At 40.5% G+C, this 25,134-nt stretch overlaps 1 protein-coding gene across 1 annotated transcript in view; it reads right to left on the bottom strand.

Annotated features, from left to right (window-relative positions):
• LOC126417086 (uncharacterized) overlaps positions 1-25,134 on the bottom strand; it is a 206,759-nt gene that overhangs the window by 123,809 nt on the left and 57,816 nt on the right. Inside the window, exons 6-7 of the mRNA XM_050084980.1 lie at positions 24,350-24,560; positions 4,496-4,794 (exon numbers count right to left, since the gene is read on the bottom strand). Coding sequence (XP_049940937.1) covers positions 4,496-4,794; positions 24,350-24,560 — 510 coding nt within the window. The remainder of the gene's footprint in view (positions 1-4,495; positions 4,795-24,349; positions 24,561-25,134) is intronic.

Below are 25,134 nucleotides of genomic sequence, written 5' to 3'. Positions count from 1 at the left end.
AAAGTGCACATTCGTATGCCCAGATTCCCAATGAAGTAGACCTCGACCTGATATTAAGCATTTCAGTGTGGTTTTCGGGATCTAAATTTTCTTGGGGCACCAGTACTGTATTATATCATGTTTGGTTCTTTATTGTGGCAAAATGCCATATGTGCTACAAGATGAAAACTTGCACTTGAAATGCAGCGAACAGTTGAAACTAGCCAGTACTGTGGAATTAAACATTTCGTTTCAAATACATTGACTGCCTCTGCAGGCAAAGTTTATAAAAGTCAAATTTCTTTAGCAAACAGACAAAAATAACTTCAGTGTTCTGCAAGGTGATAAATGCTTGACTGTCAGAAAAGTGGAAATAAAATAACATCTGAAACTAATGACCTATTACAGCCTTCCATAATTATGTGAATGCATTTTAATTCACTTGATAGCTCCCGGCCACAAATATCCGTTTTGTTTTCATTTGACGTGAGAGTAAACAAGGGGGAAACAGCAAAATCACTAAAGTAAACACGGGTCACGTGAAGACTACCCACTATAACTCAGACTGCTCTGCGCATCAGCCCCAGATCTACGATAATTGAGAACTGGGTCAATATTAAAAAAATCGAATTTTCAAAAATATGATCATCTTGTAGCGCATATCTTACTGAAAAGTCTGAAACATAAAACACATGTGTTCGAGGAAATGAGGGCATATTATTTGGTCTTAAGTGTGCCAAACTGCAGTGCGACGCCTCTTCGTAAAGCATTCTTCTACCGCACGTCACTGTATTTCACTCTGTGGAATTGAAATGTGTATATTTTGTAATGGATGCCATCAAACTATATTCAGGACAGTGGAAATTTAAATGTCCTATGGTGCCTCTCCTGCTCCCAGTCGGCCGGTTTGACAGCCTGCCTCTTTACTAAAAAAATCTCGCAATTAATAGCGGATGGGATTATTTGTAATCGGGAGAACAAGAACTCTTCAGAAAATTTGCACTCTTTATTGCCTGTTAGCTAATAACTTGCTGTTTTGTGTGATATAAAATTAAATATAAGATACATAAAACCAATAAAGACAAGAGATAAGCAAGAAATTACACATTTCTTCAATCCTTAGCTCCTAGCATTTTTTCTCTCTCTAATCTTGCTACTGATTTACATGGCGTGCTTTCCTTTCTGCGAAAGAATCTATTACCTCATCAAAATTCGTCAAATGTCTTGCTACATGAAAAATCGAAATGTCTTTATCTAATACTGAAAAAGCTGTTAACACAAATAATACCCAAGCAAGACATGTAGTTTCTCGATCTGGTTAAATCCATTTTGTCACTGTCTGCTAGATAAAACAAAATAGGCCTTTCTGATGTTGCAGCAATTTTGTAACACACACCAAATAAACAAGACTGTTATGGCACAAATAGCCATTTTTATAACAAGACAGAATATAATTCATGAAGTACCAATATCAAATGCCTATTAGGCCTACTACAAGCAAAAAGCTTTCTGTTAGGAAATAGTTTCATATTTCATTCATACGCATCAGTTTCTCAAGCACGAGATCGAAAAGTAATATTACGAAATTTTTGTATAAATTTGGAATCGTCTTATTCTTCCATAATTTGTGTGATGTCCCCATTTCTTCTCCTTCCTCGTTCTAACAAGCAATCTTGTCATCACCAATTCTGTAGCTATTCCTGCCATTGTCAAAATTTTTTCGCCGATTAACTTCACTAACCCTGCCAGAATCACAGATTTAGTTATCCCGCGATTATTTTCCGGTTAGGCGCTATTACGTGTTCGTACAACACGTTTCCCGCGTTACTTCCAAAATAGAACTTAAGCGGCTGCTAGCCAGGGAGTGTACAACTGGTCCTTACTAGTATCGCAATCAGACCTAAAATTTTCTGTCAACATTTCATTTTCTGGGATACACCGAGAAGATAACAAGTAATCTTTCTCATCAGCTATTCCTGTCAGTCGTGTATTTCCATTCTGGTAGTCTGAATTTATAGATTTCGCTAGTAATTATAACAACACTGATCATTCACAAATCCAATCAACCACATAATCAGACAGCGATTGGCTTTCATCCATTCGGCTTTACTTCGCTCAGCTCGTATAGCCCTGTCCCCTTTTGTCGGCTGAAAGTTTGTTTATAGATGCGAGGAGGATTCTCCTGAGAGACATTACACATTCAAAAATCATCTTATGATTCATTCAGAAATCAACTTAAAATGTGTTCAAAGATGTTCAAAAGCTAACAGGGAAGTGTTTCAAAATCATATGAATAATCAATAGACAAACGTGTACTGGATGGTAGGTGCTTTGTGAAACAAGTTCTTTTCCTCAAGAATATGAATTTAGCACCCCCTTTTCCTGGTAGCATCTAGATGCTTGCTGTGACTGCTTGCACGGCCAACAGCCACATTCTTGTAGCCAGAAGCAGGAGAATCTACAACTCAAATGCGACTCAACTGCGCATGCGCACGAGCTCGCTCATAACTCTAAAACGAATCTAATGTAAACAGTTGTGACTTCACGCTCATCGGAGGCAATTTGTTTTTATGAAGCATTGCATAGTCTTCCTAAAGCCTTTGACATATTTTGCTGTTGGCAGATACTTGTATGAGCACTGTGTGTCGTCGTTGTATATGGAGCATTTCATTTGAAATTTGCTTTTGTTTTTTTTCTCTTGTTTATGTTTTATTTTGAAGTGTTATTTTGCAGTAGTGGGATACAGTAATATCCTTTGTTAGAGTATCGGTTCTTACCAGTCAAAATTACAAAAATTTAACTGAAAACTAAAACAATGAAAAATTCCCAGAATTCTAAAAAATTCCCGCGTATTTCCCGGTTTTCTCCTGTATGAAAAAAATTCCCGCATTTTTCCCGGATCTCCTGGTTGTCCAGGGTGCATACACCCTGCTTTTTGGCAATGAGTTTAGTGAATGTGAAACAGATACTAATTCATGAAATTTTAAACATGTTTATATTTTTATATTCATCTAACTCTACTATTTGTATCAACTATGAGCTATTACGATTAAACACGTTGTTGTTATGGATTCTAAGGAAATGTCAACAGATGTTTAATTAGTCTATTGTGTAACATATGTCACAAAAACCTCACGAATCTAGAAACTACATATCATCATCGATTCCTGTCACTCTTGGCGGAATACCAGATAATGTCCAGTCAGGTAAAAGGTTTCCAGCTGAATCTGGTATCACTAATTTCCTATGCCTCTTACCTAACTCTTCTCTTGCAGGGATTACTTGGTATTCAGTTCTTTCTCTTATCTGATGCACACCAGTGCAGAGTGTCCTTCTGATTGATTTTAATTAATTACTTTTGTGTTTTTCCTAACCACCTCCATCTGTATTTCTTTCGAGACAGGTTGTCTTCCACTGTACTTGATCAGAAACTATGATTGGGTCTACAAAGATTAAAACAATAATTAAAAAATATTCGTTTAACCTGAAGGTGTTGGGAGATATGTTTGCTATACTTGGAAATGCTATACAGCAAATGAGAGGTCACAAGTTACTAGTGACAATTCTGATTTACATTCTGCTCAGGATCATATCTTGATTTAAAAAGTCAAATCATTGCAATGATAAAAATTACATATTGGAGGCTAATATGCACCACATTTGTAATGGATGTGATACTACTTCTGTAGTAATCAGTACACTCACATAATTGCCAATTCTGGTAGATGAACATCAACTGTGTAACATAATCAGAAAAGTAAGCTTGTTCTGGAAAGTTGCAACACATTCACTTATAATGTAAGGCACTGATTTGCAGTTGTTTGAAGTGTGAACAGAAAAACACATTGTGTTTTGCAAATAATATATACTGCCTACCTGTAACCCTAGACACTGAAATAGTCTAAAGGGGAGTTCATTGTAACTGTATCTCTGTGGCTTCATCTGAAGCTCTGAGAGTTCTTCCTCACTATGGGATTTATGTAATATTATGTGTGATATAATTCATAAACACATAATTATTTAAAGCTGACTGCAGTATTTTAATAATATGTGATGCAATGAGATGATCGAATACTACAACTTTCTATTTATTTCACTACAACTTCTAAAGAACCATTATTTAACAATAAACGCTCAATATAAGATCTTTAATACTGAATTATCATTGGATTTTAGTATAGAAGTTTTCTCCATTGGTATCAGAGTACAGGATTTATCTTGAAAGCACCTTGTTCATGTTACAAATTTTAGCAACTTCCAACATTAATTATTACCCTAATTCAATTTTTTTACACTATTCATTTTAATTTTTACTTCTTGCCTCCCTTGGAACAAAAAATAAAAGGATTGTCATGGAGCCTTTACATTATCTCATTTAACTTCAGAAAATAAGAATTACATTGTCATTGTAATTCAAAACTTGAAATGATTGTATGTAGGTAAGTAAGCTGTAAGTCACACATTCTAATTCAAATTTAGATTTCATCTCAAGGCTCTAAACAATAGTGAAAAATACCTTCCAGCAGCAGGATAATCATCCATAATGTTTTGTGAATCAGTTAGATACTTTTCACTCTTCTTATTTTGTTTGATATTATGACCCTTATGATGTATTATCCACCCAATAGCATCATTATCAGGATCTTTGTACACTGGTGAATTGAATCTGAATGATGTCTTCTGGTACCTTACTTCAGGGTGAAAGCTTTTTCTTTGGCCAGCTTCATGAATAACAACTGGTTTGTGCTGCCCACCAAAAATCCTTCCTTGAGGGATTTGAGGTTGTTGCTGATCCACTTCTGATGACACGTTAATCTGCATCCACAAAAAAATTTGATATTTTTAAACCTGACAATGAGAAACAAGACACTATCAAACAGGTTTATGTTCTTTTATCAATTATGACAAGCTATTTATGCTATTACTCTACAGTCACAAATAGATTTTATGTAAAATGAGCGCCAGAGTGTTACCAAACTGCAACCATTAATCTTTTAGTCATAAACACATTACCCTATAGAGGGTGATTCAGCTGCCCATACCCATGGGTTTTATGTCTTTAAATACCACATGCAAGATTTTCATATTCTCTCGCATGCTAAGAGCCAACTGTTAGTTCAATAGAAAAAAATTAACAGGATCTCTTTGTAGGAAATTTAATGCAGTTAAATTTTGTACTGGGATATGTTTCTACTGGAGTTTGTAGTTTTCAAATTATTCAAGAAAAATGTATGAAAGCGACCTCCAAATGAGTTTTTCTTGAAGAACTCAAAAACCTTGGGCTCCAGCGAAAATGTATCCTGGTACAAAATTTAACTGTACATTAAATTTCCTTCCAAAGTGTCTGGTAATTTTTTGTGTAGGACTAAAATTTTGCACATTGCTAGGGAGAGAATATGAAAATCTCATGTGTGGTTTTTGAAGGAGCGTGCTGCATAAAACCTATCAGCAGGGGCAGCCGAATCACCCTGTATACAGTTGAATGCAGCACTTTTAATGAAGTAACATTAAATCATGTGCAATTACAGTTATTTGCTGTTTCATTTGCTGGTATCCTGACTCAAATAGTGAATGCTGCTACTCAGAAATTTGCAAGAAAGAATTTATATTAGATTATAAAGTTCCATGCAAAGCAGAATTTTCTTCTGATTTTGAAATATTCGCTAAAGCTCTGGCAAGAACAGACTCAGTGCAGTGGACTTCTTTATTGGACTCTAATGTAATGAACGTGCCCACACCCAGCAGCAGCCTGCAAACTCCTCTCTACATCACATTGTTCAAAAACACTGCTTCAATGGCTTCTGTTACTCTATAGCTGTTTTACTTTGCATGCATCCTTTGAGTACCCTCAGCATAAAGCAGAATGCCACCAATGTTGCCATAAAGAGCATATTGCAAAGGTGTGGCAAAGTGCTGCAAGTGTCAGGCGACATACTTTGCCATTTCAGAATAGTAATATTACAGACAGTGATCAGGTACTAGCACATATGAAGATACTGTTACATGGAGATTACAGGAAGTGCCATTGATATTTCTCTTTAACACTGGGGCATTAGTCTTGATCATAAACTAATCCACATGTTTAAGTATTGGTGTTTCACCACTGGAGAATGTGCAATCAAAATTATGGACATATGGCTGACATGTGATCCCACTGTTAAGCTAAATGCAACTTCCCAACAGATGTAATCACGTTATACAGACAGTGTCTTTCCTGATGGATGCAGACCTGTCTGAGGAAAACATTTTTGGATGGGATGCATTCCCCACATTTGAGTTCTCAATTCAGTATTTGGTGCATTCTACCCTTGGTGTCATGTGAAGCAGTAGACTCCAACCACTCTCAATTTGAACCATTGTTTGAGTGGGAGTTAATGAAGTCTTTGAACTTTCACACCTACGTAGAACTGACAGCTTTGGTGGGCCACAGTTCTTTGAAGTGCATCAAAATCTGCTGTCACTCTGGGATGGAGTTACATACTCATTGTCATGCCCCAAAGAGCTCTTTTCTAAATTATCTGTAAAGGGGGGGATCTTGTAGAAGATTATTTTCAGCTTCCATTAGATGATGATTCCAGAAAAGTTTTGATGTTGAATATACACTTTGGCCTCTACAAATACAGTAGATTACATTTGGAGTCATTAGTATGCTGGCCAAATTTCAAAGGTTTTTGGAACAGGTCATTACAGGAATTACTACTGTGTAAATTACTTCTGTGACATTTTGGTAACATGATTTACTAATGAAGAACATTTACATAATATGTGTATCATTTTCAAAACCCTTGCCAACAAAACCTTCAAGTGTAATTTTCCCAAATTTTCTTTTTTTCAGCCATTTGTTATGTACCTTAACTACGTTCTTTGTAAAGAGTACCTTCAGCCCATTCAAAAGTATGTTGTAGCAATATATAAAATGCCAGGTCAAAAGTCAGTGAAATACCTCACTTGGTTCTCTTTTATTGGTTGGATGCTTTTCAGAAGGACTTTCAAACCTTGAAACAATGCATTCAGTCTGCAACCTGTTTAATCATATACTAGTCTCACTTATCATTAATTTTGGCTGTGGTTGCCTCATTGCATGCATTGGAGCAGTCCCATCTCATAAGATTGTCAGTGGTACTGAAAAACCTACAGTGCTTATGCCCAAAACATTAAATCAGGCCCAGGAACATTATGTCCAAATAGAAAAACTGGCATCAGTTACCATTTTGTGTTTTTTTTCTTTTTTTGTATGGGCCTAAGTTTCATTTAATTACAGGTCATGAGCCCTTTGTATCACTGATCAGGCCCAAGGTCATCAAATGGATTGGCAGGCTTTGTATTTATCAAACTACCAGTACTTTATGCACTCTGTGCACTAAACATTTAAATGTTCTCATGGGCCCAAAGCCAGAATTCAACAGGCAAGAAACAATCTGTTTCCAGATGGACACCTAAACAGAGCAATTCATGGAAGACTTTTCATCGATTCTAAAGATACTGCAGCAGCATCCAGGCATTATCCACTTCTCCAGCAGATCCTCTGTACAGGATGGCCCACCAAGTTGTTGGCCACAGCACCTCTGGCGTCCACTGCTTCTTCATCTGATGACATGAACTTCAAATTCATCAGTACATCCTGCTAATATGCGAAGATGACAATTGCTGGGTGGTGGTCCTGACATCCCTGCAGTGAGCGTTGCAGTTACTCCACCATCACATAACGGGATCACCGGGATGAAGCAGCTGGCCTGCCAATATGTCTACCGACCAAGCATGACTGGTGGCACCACAAGCGTTGTCCATCACTGTGCAACCTGCAATGCACATCAGCTGGGTCTCTCTCAGTCTTATTCTCCAAAGCTGACACCTGGTCAGTCACAGGACCACATCCAAGTGGATTTTGCTGATCCCTTCCTTGGAACAATATGGTTAATTATGATAGAGTCTTTCTCTCATTTTTCTTGTGCCACCAGGTTGCAGCAGACGATAACATCAATGATGGTATGCGACCTTGAAATAATTTTCGCACCCCACACTTCGGTTACAGGCAATAGATCACAGTTTATGGCATCTCTGTTCTGGAAATCATGCACTCACTACAGCATTAGGCATTTAATGATCAAGCTTTCAATGGCTTCATAGAACATATCATTTTCACTTTTAAAATGCAAATTGCAAAAGCTATAGCATCAGCTGATGCTAACTAGTTCTGGTAACAACTCCTTGTGGGATGCTGTGCAGATGCTGCAAAAAGCTTTGGTTCTAGCATGCCTGACAGATATTTCCACCATGCAGGGAGCGCCACAATAGTGTCAGCCAACATACTTGGCTGTTCAACAGTTCACCAGTGGAAACAGGCATCTGGTCCTTACACTTCTCCTACTACAAGAGACCCCCATGAAACTCAATCTGGCTTCTCCATATCTGCCAATACCAGCACTGGCACAATCTGATTCTGAAGTTCCCATGACACTCCTTGAGCCACTACTTTGTTTCACCTTCATCATCTGGGAATCCCAGAACTGACCACATTGTCTTCCTCAAGCAATTGGCCACTGCCTCTTTGCCATCTGTGATGCGACTCAGCATCTCTGCTATATGGTGAGTAGCAACTCTCCTTCTAATAATATTGTTACATTCCTTCCTCGATTTTCCATTGTTTGAGAATCAGTAATCACTCATAGGTCACATCAGTACACAGCATGACAGGTTTGGAAGATTAGTGATTTCCAAAATAAGATAATACAGAACTTTTGCATAGCTTTATTCAATATATATTCCCTTGAGCACCCAAATGTCTACAGAAGCCCATCAAGAAAAAAATTTACCTGTACACTCTATTGTCAATACCTATTGCAGTGTCATTAATAATTGACCTCAACAAATCAACAGTCGATCCAGAGATCCTGCACACCCAAGCACCTTCATCAGGAAGAAGCAGTAAGCCACGTCTCCTATAGTTGCAAGGCACCATTGCCACATCATGTTTTTCAAATACTGCCACACAGGACCAGAGCGGCCAGTTGTTTTCTGTATACAATTTGTGCCTACAGTTCCATCTTGAATGCAGTCACCCACTGAAGTTTTATTTCCACCACCAGAGAACAGTGTCCATCCCTCAGTTAAGCCTAGTTGAGTCTTAAATGTACAGTGTGTTGAGTGCCATCAACAGATATGTATTCATTGTAACTGCAGTAAACATTCACAGTTCATAATCAACAGACAGGTAATTTAATGCAGCTTGTATCTACAGCTGCCTCATGTGTATTTGAACAGGAAGTCACTCAGGTGCCTAATTAATTCCTCGCATGTTCACACAGCCACAGCAGTGGAGAACTACACGTAAGTGTATTTTTTGCATCACTAAGGGATACTGTAATTTGACTGTTCATTTAACTGACTGTTTTATCTGCTCACTTGTATGTGAGTTCAAAGCATAATGGTTGTTGCAAATGCTGCAAGGATTGTTAGCAGCAATAGTAGTGCCACAACCATTGCCCCTGCCTATCCAAGTGCAACCAATACAACAAGTGGCTCAAGCCTGAATTTTAAGAGTTTGTGGAGCAAGGCAAAGACCAGGCAGAATATGTGGCCCAGCTTACTGCATATTTCTACACCTGCAATGACACAGATAACCAGCACATTTATCATTTCTTGTCCTCGGGAGGCACAGAACTGTACAGATTTGCTTTAAAACTTTTTTTAAGCTTTGTCCTGATGACATAAACTGTCAGATCATTTTGAAGCACAGATCCACGTGGCAGCCACAAGGTATAAATTCTTTCAGACCAAACAGCTGCTGGAACAGTCAGACAAACAATGGGTCACAGACCTGCTTGGATCGACAAGACAGTGTCAGTTTAAGGGCTCATGTGGTTTACATTATACTTGTATCATGCTTTATAATGCAGTTTTGCTGATCCCTTCCTTGGAACAATATGGTTAATTATGGTGGACTCTTTCTTTCACTTTCCTTGTGCCACCAGGTTGCAGCAGATGATAACATCAATGATGGTATGGGACCTCGACATAATTTTCGCCATCAGACAAGCACCCCACACGTCGGTTAAAGGCAATAGATCTCAGTTTATGGTATCTCTGTTCGGAAAATCCTGCACTCACTACAGCATTAAGCAGTTAATGATCACCCTTTCAATGGCTTCACAGAACATTTCATTTTCACTTTTAAAATACAAATTGCAGAACCCAGAACTGACCACATAGCCTTCCTCAATTCAAGGACGGCAAGGGGGGAGGGTGGGGGGGGGGGTGGGGGGGGGGGGGGAATCTCGTACCACTCTGGAGATTGAAGACAGAGAACAGTCAATATGTGTCATTACATATACAGCTGGGTGTTGCAACAAGAAAAACACGGAATATTTGGCCAGCCAATCCTGTGAGACCGCCTAACTTGTTAATTTAAGTTTGAATGGCCACAAGCTCATTCTCATTTCTGCAAGTTGGACTCCACCATGTTCTGATTTTAACTGATGCTTCCCTAGATGATATTACATTTATGGACTATGCCAGATAATGAACCCACACTGCTCTTACAGATATGCAATTCAATTAAGCATGTAGAAGAAAGTTACACTTCAGTGGTTAGCAAATACTGTACTTATTCTGCCAGACAAACAAACTATTGTGTTGGTTTCCTCCAGCTTTTGTCAATATCTCAGACCTGCATTACTACTGATGACTTGCTTGCATTCAGCTTAACTTACAAGCACATTGAATTAGTTGTGAAAATACTTTTCATTTTCTTGTGGCTGAGGACACTTATTTTACTGAGAACTTACAGTCTTTTGACTCATGTTGCAGTGCACTTATGTGACTTTTAACAGTCGCCATAGATAGGTGAGTCACAAAATTTCAGAGAATTCACTCTATGCCCTGTTATGAGAACTATGTTGATGAAGTTATTATAAATATCACCACAAACATTACTTAATTTGAAAATTGCAGCTTTTAAAATTTAATTTGAGTAAGTGCTGTTTTTCAAGTGAGTACCTTCAGCAGCTGTTTAATAAATGCTTTATTGTGTGATTGATTTCAGTCAAGATCGTTATCCAGCACCTGTTACAAACATGTAAAACATGAACATTTCAGATGAAAAGAATGTTTGAAAATTGTAGTACAAATATAAGCAATACTTGCAGGTTTTTGTTAACTGCAAGAGTTACATATACATAAAAAATACAATGTCAAAAAATTGTCTTTATAAATAATGTTAAGTTATAAAGAGGTAGATACTTTTAGAGTCATATAGTGACCCATACAGATCCACACCTGAGATCGAGGCACACAGTCGTAATCCGCACAACAGAAGTCGGCAGACACAGCTAAAAGTTTGACAACTATCAGAGGCTGTCACTCATGGATGTGCATGCAGCCCCTTGTCCCTACACTCTACTGACTGCCCAAAAGTGGTTTAGAGAGCTAACTCAGCTGCATGTTTACCTCTCCCACATGTTATCGGGCTGTTACTGTGAGCCACTCTGTGGTTAGTGTACCCATTATAATAAGTTGTTTTCTAGACTTAACAAAGTTTGTTGTGTCCATCATCATGTGGTGTTCTCTTGTGGGATTAGAGCAGTCAATTAGACAGCTATCAATGAAATACAAAAAATTAAATGGCAAAGCATCATGAGCACCTGTCAGCTTAAAACCTGTAAATGTGCTAGATTTATTTCCAATCAATTGGCTCTCATGATCATCATTAACCCTATAACAAAGTATCATGAAAATTTTTTGTATATTTTTGTGGTTTGAGTCATTCATTCAAAGAACTTGGTTGTTAATCCTGTATTTATGGAGAAGAATATTAATGAAAAATGTAATCTGTTCTCTAATGAATTTGTGCCACTGTTTGAAACCGTATTTCCAAAAATAATCTTGAGAAACAATCCTCCAGCTGCAAAACTGAAACCATGGGTTACTAAAGGGATCAGAATTTCCTATAGAACAAAAAGAAATGTATATGAATCCCTAAGGCTGTCTAATGATCCCATCAAAAAGGATGACTATAGATCGTACTGTAATATTTTAAAAATCCAAAACTACGTACACACATCAAAAAAACTTTTGCATCACGTCGGTTCTGAGAGTTCCGGAACCTGTACAGAAAACTGGAATAGAGGTCAACATAAACATCATTTCTGCCCTTGTTGTTGCTAATGAAAACCACACATTGCATGTTATATCACCATGCAGCGAGACCTTCAGAGGTGGTGATCCAGATTGCTGTACACACCAGTATCTCTGATACCCAACAGCACGTCCTCTTGCACTGATTCATCCCTGTATTCATTGTGGCATACAATCCACAAGTTCATCAAGGCATCGTTGGTCCAGATTGTCCCACTCCTCAATGGCGATTCAGCGTAGATTCCTCAGAGTGGATGGTGGGTTATGTCATCCATAATCGGCCCTTTTCAATCTATCCCTGGCATGTTCAATAGGGTTCATGTCTGGAGAACATGCTGGCCACTCTAGCCGAGCGATGTAGTTATCCTGAAGGAAGTCATTCACAAGATGTGCACGATGGGGGCACAAATTGTTGTCCATGAAGATGAATGCCTCGCCAATATGCTGCCGATATGGTTGCACTATCGGTTGGAGGATGGCACTCACATATCGTACAGCCATTACAGTGCCTTCCATGACCACCAGCAGTGTACATCATCCCCACATAATCCCCCCCCCCCCCCAAAAAAAAAAAAAAAATCAGGGAACCTCCACCCTGCTGCATACACTGGACAGTGTGTCTAAGGCGTTAAGCCTGACCGGGTTACCTCCAAACATGTCTCCGATGATTGTCTGGTTGAAGGTATATGCGACACTCATCAGTGAAGAGAATGTGATGCCAATCCTGGGCGGTCCATTCGGCATGTTGTTAGGCCTATCTGTACCTCGCTGCAAGGTGTTGTGGTTGCAAGGATGTACCTCACCATGGACGTTAGGAGTGAATTTGCGCATCATGAAGCCTATTGCACACAGTTTGAGTCGAAACATGACATCCTGTGGCTGCACGAAAAGCATTATTCGACATGGTGGAGGTGCTGTCAGCGTTTCTCCGAGCCATAATCTGGAGGTAGTGGTCATCCACTGCAGTAGTAGCCTTCGGGCGACCTGAGCGCGGCATATCATCGACAGTTCCTGTCTCTCTGTATCTCCTCCATGTCTGAACAACATCGCTTTGGTTCACTCTGAGACGCCTGGACACTTCCCTTGTTGAGAGCTCTTCCTGGCACAAAGTAACAATGCGGACGCGATCGAACTGCGGTATTGACCGTCTAGGCATGGTTGAACTCCAGACAACATCCGCCGTTGACCTCCTTCCTGGAGGAGTGACTGGAACTGATTGGCTATCGGACCCCCTCTGTCCAACAGGTGCTGCTCATGCATGGTTGTTTACATCTTTGGGTGGGTTTAGTGACATCTCTGAACAGTCAAAGAGACTATATCTGTGATACAATATCCACAGTCAATGTCTATCTTCAGGAGTTCTGGGAACTGGAATGATGCAAAACTTTTTGTGATGTGTGTACATAACATGTGAAATTGACAATATTTTTAAAAGGGTAATAAAAAAATCAAAAACAATGTACATAACATCTGAAACTAACAGCTCAAACAACAAATCAAAAACTATCTGGTAAGTTATAAAAAGGGAGAGTGGTAGAAAAGTAGAGTACATGACTCACATTGAATTAATTCAGGATGTAAATACTGTCAAAAATACTGAGAAAGTTGCTAACATCTTCAATAAACATTTTTTAACAGCTGAAAAAAAAAATGATTGTGTAGGCTCAGTGGGTGATGTGACAGCCATTCTGCATAAAGCTAACAGTGCCAGAGTTTGCCAGATGCAGGTAACACCCTTAACAATTAATGAGATCAATGAGATCAATAAGACAATCAGAGAGATGAAGTCAAAAAGCTCTTGTGGGGTTGATAATATTTCAACTAAGATACTTAAGCACTGTCACGGCTATATAAACACAGTCTTGTGTCACATTTTTAATGAGTTCCTAAAACAAGGTATTGTTCCAAAACTACTTTTCAATAAAGGTGAAAAAACTGATGTAACAAACTACTGCTCAATATCACTGCTAACAAGTTTTTCAAAGGTCCTAGACAAACTGGTATACAGGAGAATTGTTAATCAACTGAACTGCCATAGGATTCTCAGTCAATCTCAGTTTGGTTTCCAGCAAGGCCTATTAATTGATGATGCTATTCCCTCTTTCACCATTCAAATTCTCAATTCTCTTAACAGAAAATTGGCACCAATTTGAATCCTACGTGACCTATCCAAAGCTTTTGACTATGTCAACCATGAAATTCTGCTAAATAAAGAAGACTACTAGCGGTAAATGGAATAATGTGGACATGGATTAAATCCTAACTTACAGATGGGAAACAAAGGGTAATAATTACTGACAGTAATGGAATCCCAGCATTGTCCAAGTGGGGCACAGTCAATACTTGAGAGTGCCTCAAGGCTCGGTACTGGGACCCTTACTGTTTCTTACATTTGTAAATGACCTCCCACACTGCACCACGTCAGTGAGCAAGTTCACCCTATTCGCTGACGATACTTTCCTTCTAGTTGATAAAGCAACAGGGAACAACCAGGAAACATCCGCAAACAATGCATTTGATGACATTCTGAAATTGTTTAACTGTAATGGACTCCGTCTGAATCTCAAAAAAACTAATTATGTACTGTTTCAGATGGCATATAAAGAACCAGAGGATATAAATACAGAATGTAATGGACAACAAATAAAGTAAGTCGACTAAGTTCCTGGTTGTGTACATAGACTGCAAACAAAATTTGTCCAACCATATCCTAGATCTAGAAAAAAGGCTACATTCTGCAACATTTGCCTTAAGCATAATTGCATCAATCACACATAAGGAGGCCATAACAGCTACTTACTTTGGATATTTCCACGCACTTTTGTCTTATGGAATCATCTTACGGAATCATCTTTTGGAGCAACCAGCCATTGGCAAAGAGAAGTTTTTACTGTTCAGAGGGGAGCTATATGTAACATGAGTGATGTGCAACCAAGGCACTCATGCAGGAATCTGTTAAGGAAACTACAGGTATGTACACTGATATCTCAGTACATATACTCCGATGCATGTTCCATTAATAAAAACTATTCTCTCTTCAAAACCAATAGTGAATATCATGGTCACAACACAAGATCAAAAGAGGACTTTCATAGTAACCAGTCAAACTATACTCTCGTACAGAAAGGAGTAAATTATACAGGCATCAAAATTTACAATGCTGTATCCAGTGTTATCAAAATCTTGCTCCTGAAACACCAAAGTTCAAGAGCAAACTGAAGGGATACCTAATAAAATAGTCATTCTATTCACTTAGTGAATTTTTTAGTGCACAGCAGCAAGCTTTTATTATACAACCGAGTTAGCCATGCAATGCAACCATAAATGTGAACTATTTGTTGCTGTAATGTTATATTGTTGTTCAAAGATTTTGATATTGTTAATCTGAATGTGTAAACATAAGTGTTAATTCTGATATATGCTATATGTTTTTATTTCTTCTAGTGTCACATGTTGTTACTATGAGTCTTGTCATGAATTAATTATATTGTGTGCTGCTCTATTGTTAACGTTGTAAAAACCGAGTGTATACCTGGACAAGAAAAATAAAATTCCCGAATTTTTCCCGCATTTCCCAGTTAAAATTACATTTTGTCCTGGGTGAAAACACGCTTTTTCCATGTTAAGTGACAGTGTACTTTTCCTAGGAACAGTAAAACTTATCAATCCTTTGAATGGTTATGGTTTTATATAGCGGCTTAGAATTTCCTTGATGTTGACCTTCATCTGTCCAATGGCTAGCTTCACACATCCGTCCACATCAAACCCACTAACAAGCAACAGTACCTCCATTATGACAGCTGCCACCCATTCCATATCAAACGGTCCCTTCCCTACAGCCTAGGTCTTCGTGGCAAACGAATCTGCTCCAGTCCGGAATCCCTGAACAATTACACCAACAACCTGAAAACAGCTTTTGCATCCCGCAACTACCCTCCCGACCTGGTACAGAAGCAAATAACCAGAGCCACTTCCTCATCCCCTCAAACCCAAAGCTCCCACAGAAGAACCCCAAAAGTACCCCACTTGTGACAGGATACTTTCCGGGACTGGATCAGACTCTGAATGTGGCTCTCCAGCAGGGACATGACTTCCTCAAATCGTGCCCTGAAATGAGATCCATCCTTCATGAAATCCTCCCCACTCCACCAAGAGTGTCTTTCTGCCATCCACCTAACCTTTGTAACCTCTTGGTTCATCCCTATGAAATCCCCAAACCACCTTCCTTACCCTCTGGCTCCTACCCTTGTAACTGCCCCCAGTGTAAAACCTGCCGCAGGCAGCCTCCCACCACCACCTACTCAAGTCCTGTAACCCGGAGGTGTACACGATCAAAGGCAGAGCCACATGTGTAAGCACCAACGTGATTTACCAACTGACCTGCCTACACTGTGAAGCTTTCTATGTGGGAATGACCAGCAACAAACTGACCATTCGCATGAACGGACACAGGCAGACAGTGTTTGTTGGTAATGAGGATCACCCTGTGGCTAAACATGCATGGGAACTTTCCCTTCAATATATCCTCTCTTCCCATTACCCACCAGGCCTCAACCTCTGCTAATTTCAAGTTGCCACCGCTCATACCTCACCTGTCACTCAACATCTTTGCCTCTGTACTTCCGCCCTGACTGACATCTCTGCCCAGACTCTTTGCCTTTACATATGTCTGCTTGTGTCTGTGTATGTGCGGATGGATATGTGTTTGTATGCGAGTGTATACCTGTCCTTTTTTCCCCCTAAGGTAAGTCTTTCCGCTCCCGGGATTGGAATGACTCCTTACCCTCTCCCTTAAAACCCACATCCTTTCGTCTTTCCCTCTCTTCCCTCTCAGTTCTTCAGAACTCCGGAGATGGGAACTTGCCCTTCAGCATATCCTTTCTTCTCGCTATCCGCCAGGCCTCAATCTCCGCTAATTTCTAATTTCAATTTGCCGCCGCTCATACCTCATCTGTCTTTCAACTTCATCTTTGCCTCTGTACATCTGCCCCGACTGACATCTCTGCCCAAACTCTTTGCCTTTACAAATGTCTGCTTGTGTCTTTGTATGTGTGGATGGATATGTGTGTGTGTGCGCGAGTGTATACCTGTCCTTTTTTCCCTTTTTTCCCCCTAAGGTAAGTCTTTCCGCTCCCGGGATTGGAATGACTCCTTACCCTCTCCCTTAAAACTCATATCCTTTTGTCTTTCCTTCTCCTTCCCTCTTTCCTGACGAGGCAACCATTGGTTGCGAAAGCTAGAATTTTGTGTGTATGTTTGTGTTTGTTTGTGTGTCTATCGACCTGCCAGCGCTTTTGTTTGGTAAGTTTCATCATCTTTCTTTTTAGATATATTTTTCCCACGTGGAATGTTTCCCTCTATTATATTCATATATATATATATATATATATATATATATATATATATATATATATATATATATATATATATATATATATAAAAAATAGAGGAAAACATTCCACGTGGGAAAAATATATCTAAAAACAAAGATGATGAGACTTACCAAACAAAAGTGCTGGCAGGTCAATAGACACACAAACAAACACAAACATACACACAAAATTCTAGCTTTCGCAACCAATACGTAATACCAATATGTAACCCACTTCCAAACCATAACCAAAAAAAAAATTTTTTTTCCACTTTCAACACTACCGCTGCTATAAAATCCACCATTTCTAGTTCACAAACAGTTCCTTTCATCTATAAAACAACCATTTCGGCTAGTTCTAATAACTTTTGCTTTATTTCCATTTCCGTTTTTCTCACATCACTGATCATTTTTTGCCACTTCCCACAGAATTTAACGTCATTATTTCTTTGTCAGACAAATGTTAACCTCATTTTCATAATCTACCACCACAAAACCACTCCTTTTAATACATTTACACGTAGTTTTTTCGAAATTTTCCCGAATTTCTCCACCCTTTAACGTGTTTTGGCGGCAACACAACCACCTAACCTTTATGCACATCGTCGTCTGCCAACCCAAGTTCACTACAGGATCAACATAGTCCAGCTTTAACCAACACTTTTTCGCCTTTTTTCACACCAGATCTCCAGTTGCTTTCTAGTTCATGTTTATCTCTCCCCATATATTTTTATTTTCATTTTCATTTCGGCCTCATCTTACACTTTCCACCTTCTAATACCATGTCACCCTCACAACACCCCCACAATGACCCCATTAAGTTTTATTTACATTCCCTCCGCAAACATGCCTTCGCCCTAGCCAGATTACACTCCCATATTTTATTTTCTCAGGCTTGTCTGACATTTGGCATTACCCCCAAAGGCCTCACACTTAAAGTTCCCATCTCTGGCTGCAACCCTTCTCTCCATCAGTCCCTATACCAGTTCCAAACTGAACAATCCATTGCCCTCACCCACCTAATTCTTCACCTACACATCAACTTAGCCAATGAACACACCCGTCAACTCCTATCCTTAATAAAAGTCCTCAATGTTTCCTCTCCCACATCCACACCGGCTGTTCAGAGCATCCTCCTACAGGCCAACCGCAAATTAGAACAGCATGCCACCCACCGCCTTAAAAAACTATCCAATCTCCTGGTTTCCCACCTCCAGAAAGGCAACTCACTCACCCTTCACAATCTTTCCAGCAAACCTCAACCTCCTCTCATTACACACAGACCCAGTCTCTCCCATCTACTCAATCTCCTACTTCCAGCTCCACTCCCTCCAAAACCTCAAAATTCCAATCAACACAATCTGGAACCACAACATCCTAATTCAGTAGTTAACCTTTCCTCCAAACCTCTCTCCCAATCCGAAACCTCTGTCCTATCCAAAGGCCTCATCTTCAGCCCTACTCCCAGATTCAACCAAACAGCTCTCGTCAAAGATTTACTGTCCTACACTCGTACTCTATGCTGGAAATATCACTTTGCCACGACGAAAAATGATCATAATCCTACTCCTAATGATCCAACTCCCCAAGACACTATCCAAATTGAACCCTGCCTGGAACAGTTCCGTCCTCCGTCACAGCGGGACCCACCTCCTCTTCCTCAAAATCACCCTCTCCAAACCTTCCAGGAATTTCTGACTTCCAGCCTTGCCTCTCAATCCTTCTTAAAAAAACCTTAATCCTACTCCCAACATCACCACTGCTGAAGCCCAAGCTATCCGTGATCTGAAGGCTGACTGTCCCATCGTCATTCTTCCGGCGGACAAGGGTTCCACGACTGTGGTACTTGATCGTCGGGAGTATGTGACTGAAAGTTTGCCAAGGTAATCCCATTCCTGATGTCCAGGCGGAGCTTCAAGGAATCCTCAGAACCTTAGGCCCCCTACAAAACCTGTCACCTGACTCCATCAACTTCCTGACCCTACCGACACCCCACACCCCTACCTTCTTCCTAAAATTCACAAACCCAATCATCCCGGCCATCCCATTGGCCCCCACAGAACGTATTTCTGCCTACGTAGATCAACACCTTCAACCCATTACATGCAGTCTCCCATCCTTCATCAAAGACACCAACCACTTTCTCGAACGCCTGGAATCCTTACCCAGTCTGTTACCCCCGGAAACCATCCTTGTAACCATTGATGCCACTTCTTTATACACAAATATTCCGCACGTCCAGGGCCTCGCTGCGATGGAGCACTTCCTTTCAAGCCGATCACCTGCCACCCTACCTAAAACCTCTTTCCTCATTACCTTAACCAGCTTCATCCTGACCCACAACTTCTTCACTTTTGAAGGCCAGACATACCAACAATTAAAGGGAACAGCCATGGGTACCAGGATGGCCCCCTCGTATGCCAACCTATTCATGGGTCGCTTAGAGGAAGCCTTCTTGGTTACCCAGGCCTGCCAACCCAAAGTTTGGTACAAATTTATTGATGACATCTTCATGATCTGGACTCACAGTGAAGAAGAACTCCAGAATTTCCTCTCCAACCTCAACTCCTTTGGTTCCATCAGATTCACCTGGTCCTACTCCAAATCCCATGCCACTTTCCTTGACGTTGACCTCCATCTGTCCAATGGCCAGCTTCACACGCCCATCCACATCAAACCCACCAACAAGCAACAGTACCTCCATTATGACAGCTGCCACCCATTCCACATCAAACGGTCCCTTCCCTACAGCCTAGGTCTTCGTGGCAAACGAATCTGCTCCAGTCCGGAATCCCTGAACCATTACACCAACAACCTGAAAACAGCTTTTGCATCCCACAACTACCCTCCCGACCTGGTACAGAAGCAAATAACCAGAGCCACTTCCTCATCCCCCTTCCTTACCCTCTCCCTTAAAACCCACATCCTTTCGTCTTTCCCTCTCCTTCCTTCTTTCCTGATGAGGCAACAGTTCATTGCGAAAGCTTGAATTTTGTGTGTATGTTTGTGTTTGTTTGTGTGTCTGTCGACCTGCCAGCACTTTGTTTTTATATATATATATATATATATATATATATATATATATATATATATATATATATATATATATATATATATATATATATAAAAACAAAGATGAGGTGACTTACCGAACGGAAGCGCTTGCAGGTCGATAGACACACAAACAAACACAAACATACACACAAAATTCAAGCTTTCGCAACAAACTGTTGCCTCATCAGGAAAGAGGGAAGGAGAGGGAAAGACGAAAGGAAGTGGGTTTTAAGGGAGAGGGTAAGGAGTCATTCCAATCCAGGGAGTGGAAAGACTTACCTTAGGGGGAAAAAAGGACAGGTATACACTCGCACACACACACATATCCATCCACACATACAGACACAAGCAGACATATTTAAAGACAAAGAGTTTGTCTTATATATATATATATAAAAAGCAGCGATTGACATTCACCCATTTGGCTTTGGCTTTATTCCGCTCAGCTCTTATAGCTCCCTCCCCTTCTGTCTGCAGAAAAGTTATTTCCAGATGCAACAGGGATTCCCCGGACAGAGACATGACGTACACTATGCACGCAATCAAAAATCAACTTATGATCCATTCAGAAATAAACTTAGAATATGTTCACAAATGTTCAAAAACCAACAGGTATGCGTTTCAAAATCACATGAACAATCGATAGCCCAACATGCGCTGGATACTAGGCGCTTTTTGAAACAAGACTTTTTCCTCAAGAATATGAATTCTTGCCGCCCGGGGCAGATATCCCGGTTTGCCCCCATTGAATCTGGCAGCTTGTGTGTGCCCATAAAATTTTTCCAGGTATCATCTGGCTGCTTGCTGCTACTGCTTATAGAGCTAACAGCCACACTTCTGTAGCCAGAAATGGGAGAGGGTACTACACGTGCACGACTCAACTGCACATGCACATGCACATGAGCCCGCTCGCAACTGCTCAAATGAATCTAATGTAAATAGTTGTCATGTCACGCTCATCGGAGGCAATTTGTTGTTATGAAGCATTCTCAGTCTTCCTAAAGCCTTTGACACATTTTGTTGTTGGCTGACGCTTGTATAAGTACTGTGTTTTGTTGTTGTATATGACGCGTTTCCTTTGCAACTTAAGTTTTATTGTTGTTTTTTTTTTCTGCCTGTAATAGAAAAACTTAGTGCCAAAGCCATGAAACCTGGACTCTTGAACAATGGAAAAAAAAGTCATTTGGTTTGATGAGCCTTGTTTCACATATTTCCAACTTCTGTCTGACTTTACAGCCCAAAAGTGAAACATGGTGGGGGTTCGGTGATGATATAGGCAGTCATATAGTGGCACTACATGAGCCCCATGGTTATTCTGCAAGGACACACTACTACCATGGGTAATGGGAACATTTTGACTGTCCCTCACAAAGTATAATGCTGTTTCCTAATGGTGATGCTGTGTTCCAAGGTGACAGGGCCCCTGCTCACGGAGCTTGCATCATCCAGTACTGGTTTTGTGAGCACGAGGATGAATTGCTGTATCTACCAAGCCCACCACAGCCATCAGATGTCAAAATTATTGAGCCTTTGTGGTTTACTTTGGGGAGAAGGGTGCATGTTCACTTTCCATCTCCATCACTGTTACCTGAACTTGTCACAATTTGAGAGGGACAATGGTAGTCTCCCTTGAAAACCAAACAGTAACTGTATTTATCTATCCCAAGATGACTGGAAGCTGTATTAGGCATGGAAATATGTTATGTTATTGGTGTTTCCTTGTACATCTGCTTGACTAAAAATTATTTATGAATACTATATTGTAATATTAATCAAACAATGGAAAATCCAAGATGGACTGTAACAATATCAGAGAAGGAAAGATGGTACTCACCATATAGTGGAGATGCTGAGTCACAATAGGCACAACAAAAAGATTCACACAATTATAGCTTTCGGTCATTAAGGCCTTTTGTCAGCAGTAGACACGCATACATACACACATTCACACAAACGCAACTTGCACGCACGTCTGATGTCTCAGAGAACTGAAACCACACTGCGAGCAGCAGCACCAGTGCATGATGGGAGTGGTGACTGGGTGGGGGTAAGGAGAAGGCTGGGGCGTGAAGGGGGAGGGATAGTATGGTGGGAGTAGTGGACAGTGAAGTGTTGCAGTTTCGACGGAGAGCAGGAGAGAAGGTGCGGAGGGGGGAGGGGGTAAGTAGTGGAAAGGAGAGAAATAATAAGAAGTTAAAAGACTGGGTGTGGCAGTGAAATGACGGCTGTGTAGTGCTGGAATGGGAACAGGGAGGTGGTGGTAGGAGGATGTATGGGACAGGTCTTCCACCTAGGTCTATTACAGGGGTATGAGCCATGAGGTAAGGGATTGGGAGCAGGGGTTGTGTAAGGATGGAAGAGTATATTGTGTAGGTTCGGTGGACGGCGGAATACCATGGTAGGAGGGGTGGAAAGGATAATGGGCAGGACACGACGAGAGGTAATTCAGTTGCTCCAGTCCCGGATGGTACTGAGTTATGAGGGGAATGCTCCTCTGTGGCTGGACTGTGGGACTTTGGGAAGTGGTGGGAGACTGGAAAGATAAGGCATGGGAGATTCATTTTTGTACAAGGATGGGAAGATAATTACGGTCCGTGAAGGCTTCAGTGAGACCCTTGGTCATTAAAGGTGGTATCTTTGGTATCTGGATTGAAGGTGGGGACACCTTATTCACATTCCTCCAGAACCTCAACAACTTCTCCCCCATTTGCTTCACCTGGTCCTACCCAACCCAACAAACCACCTTCCTAGATGTTGATCTCCACCTAAGAGATGGCAACATCAGTATCTCCATCCATATCAAACCTACTAACCACCAGCAATACCTCCACTTCGACAGCTGCCATCCATTCCATACCAAGAAGTCTCTTCTGTACAGCCTAGCCACCCGTGGTCGTCGCATCTGCAGTGACAAGCAGTCCCTCTCAAAATATACCGAGGGTCACACTGAAGCCTTCACTGATCATAATTATCTTCCCATTCTTGTACAAAAACAAATCTCCCATGCCTTATCTTTCCAGTCTCCCACCACCTCCCAAAATCCCATAGTCTGGCCACAGAGGAGCATTCCCCTCGTAACTCAGTACCATCTGGGACTGGAGCAACTGAATTGCATTCTCCACCAGGGTTTTGATTACCTTCTGCCGTGCCCTGAAATGAGAAGATGTCCTGCCCATTATCCTTCCCACCCCTCCAACTGTGGTATTCTGCCGTCCACCGAACCTACACAATATACTTGTCCATCCTTACACAACCCCTGCTCCCAATCCCTTACCTCACGGCTCATACCCCTGTAATAGATCTAGATGCAAGACCTGTCCCATACATCCTCATACCACCATCTCCCTGTTCCCATTCCAGCACTACACAGCCGTCATTTCACTGCCACACCCAAGTCTTTTAATTTCTCTCCTTTCTGCTACTTACCACCTTCCCCCTCCACACCTTCTCTCCTGCCCTCCGTCCAAACTGCAACACTTCACTGTCTGCCACTCCCACCATACTAACCCTGCCCCTCCCTGCCCCAACCTCCTCCGTACCCCCACCCAGTCACCACACCCATCATGCACTGGTGCTGCTGCTCGCAATGTGGTTTCAGTTCTCTGAGATTGCAGACGTGTGAGTGTGCGTATGCATGTGCGTATGTGTGTCTACTGCTGACAAAGGCCTTAATGGCCGAAAGCTATAATTGTGTGAATCTTTTTGCTGTGCCTATCGTGACTCAGCATCTCCACTATATTTTAACATTATTTATAAACATTGTATTTTTGATATGTATGCATAAATATGAACATCTTTATAATATTCTCATACCATTGTATAACTTGGTAATGAAGAGTGTTGTACTGATGTGATTTCAATAGCGTGTTTCTTTCCTAAATAAGATGCACGTGATGATTTCACCAATAAATCACGTTCAAACTGTCTGATACGTTCTGCAAATTTTGGACTCAAAAAAACTGCCTGCCTCTGTTCCTGTACTGAGCGACTCCATCGAAGTCTTGGATGCAGTCCTTTAATACACCTGTCAAAAAATGTAACATTTTAATATGGATACCCAACAAGCTAACACAAACTCAACAGTTACGGTAAAAAATGTCTTTAATTATCTATTGAATTCAGGAGAACAAAATATAGCCTCTATACTTTGCACACATAACTTGTTTTAAAAACATTAACACAAGAGAATAGGTTGCTGTAGATCAGCGACTAAACAACATTAAAATACGGGTACCTTCCAATAGTTTTATCAATTATGGTCAGATTTGCTTATGGTCTACCAAAATTATTTTCAACCCTGATGCCTCATCCAATTAAAGGATCAAGCCAACACTTCCCAATTATTGTTTTGTGGTTCTGCTCATGTTCTTTAGCAAACAGATTATACGTTTCTATAGCAAAGTCCCAATGAGACAGGAATGGCATCATTCATGTAAAACATATTTTCATATTGTACATTGTAATTTTTATAATGTGATTCACACAATAATACTTTCCCCAAAACTACTTCTGATAGGACTATTTTCTATTAAAAAAAGGTATCATATGCAAGTACATTTCCAATCAATGCTATCCACAAAAATCACAACTGAAACATT

This window comes from Schistocerca serialis, chromosome 8 (assembly GCF_023864345.2).
Source record: "Schistocerca serialis cubense isolate TAMUIC-IGC-003099 chromosome 8, iqSchSeri2.2, whole genome shotgun sequence".
Lineage (NCBI taxonomy): Eukaryota > Metazoa > Arthropoda > Insecta > Orthoptera > Acrididae > Schistocerca > Schistocerca serialis.
This window is presented reverse-complemented; position numbering and strand designations above follow the sequence as displayed.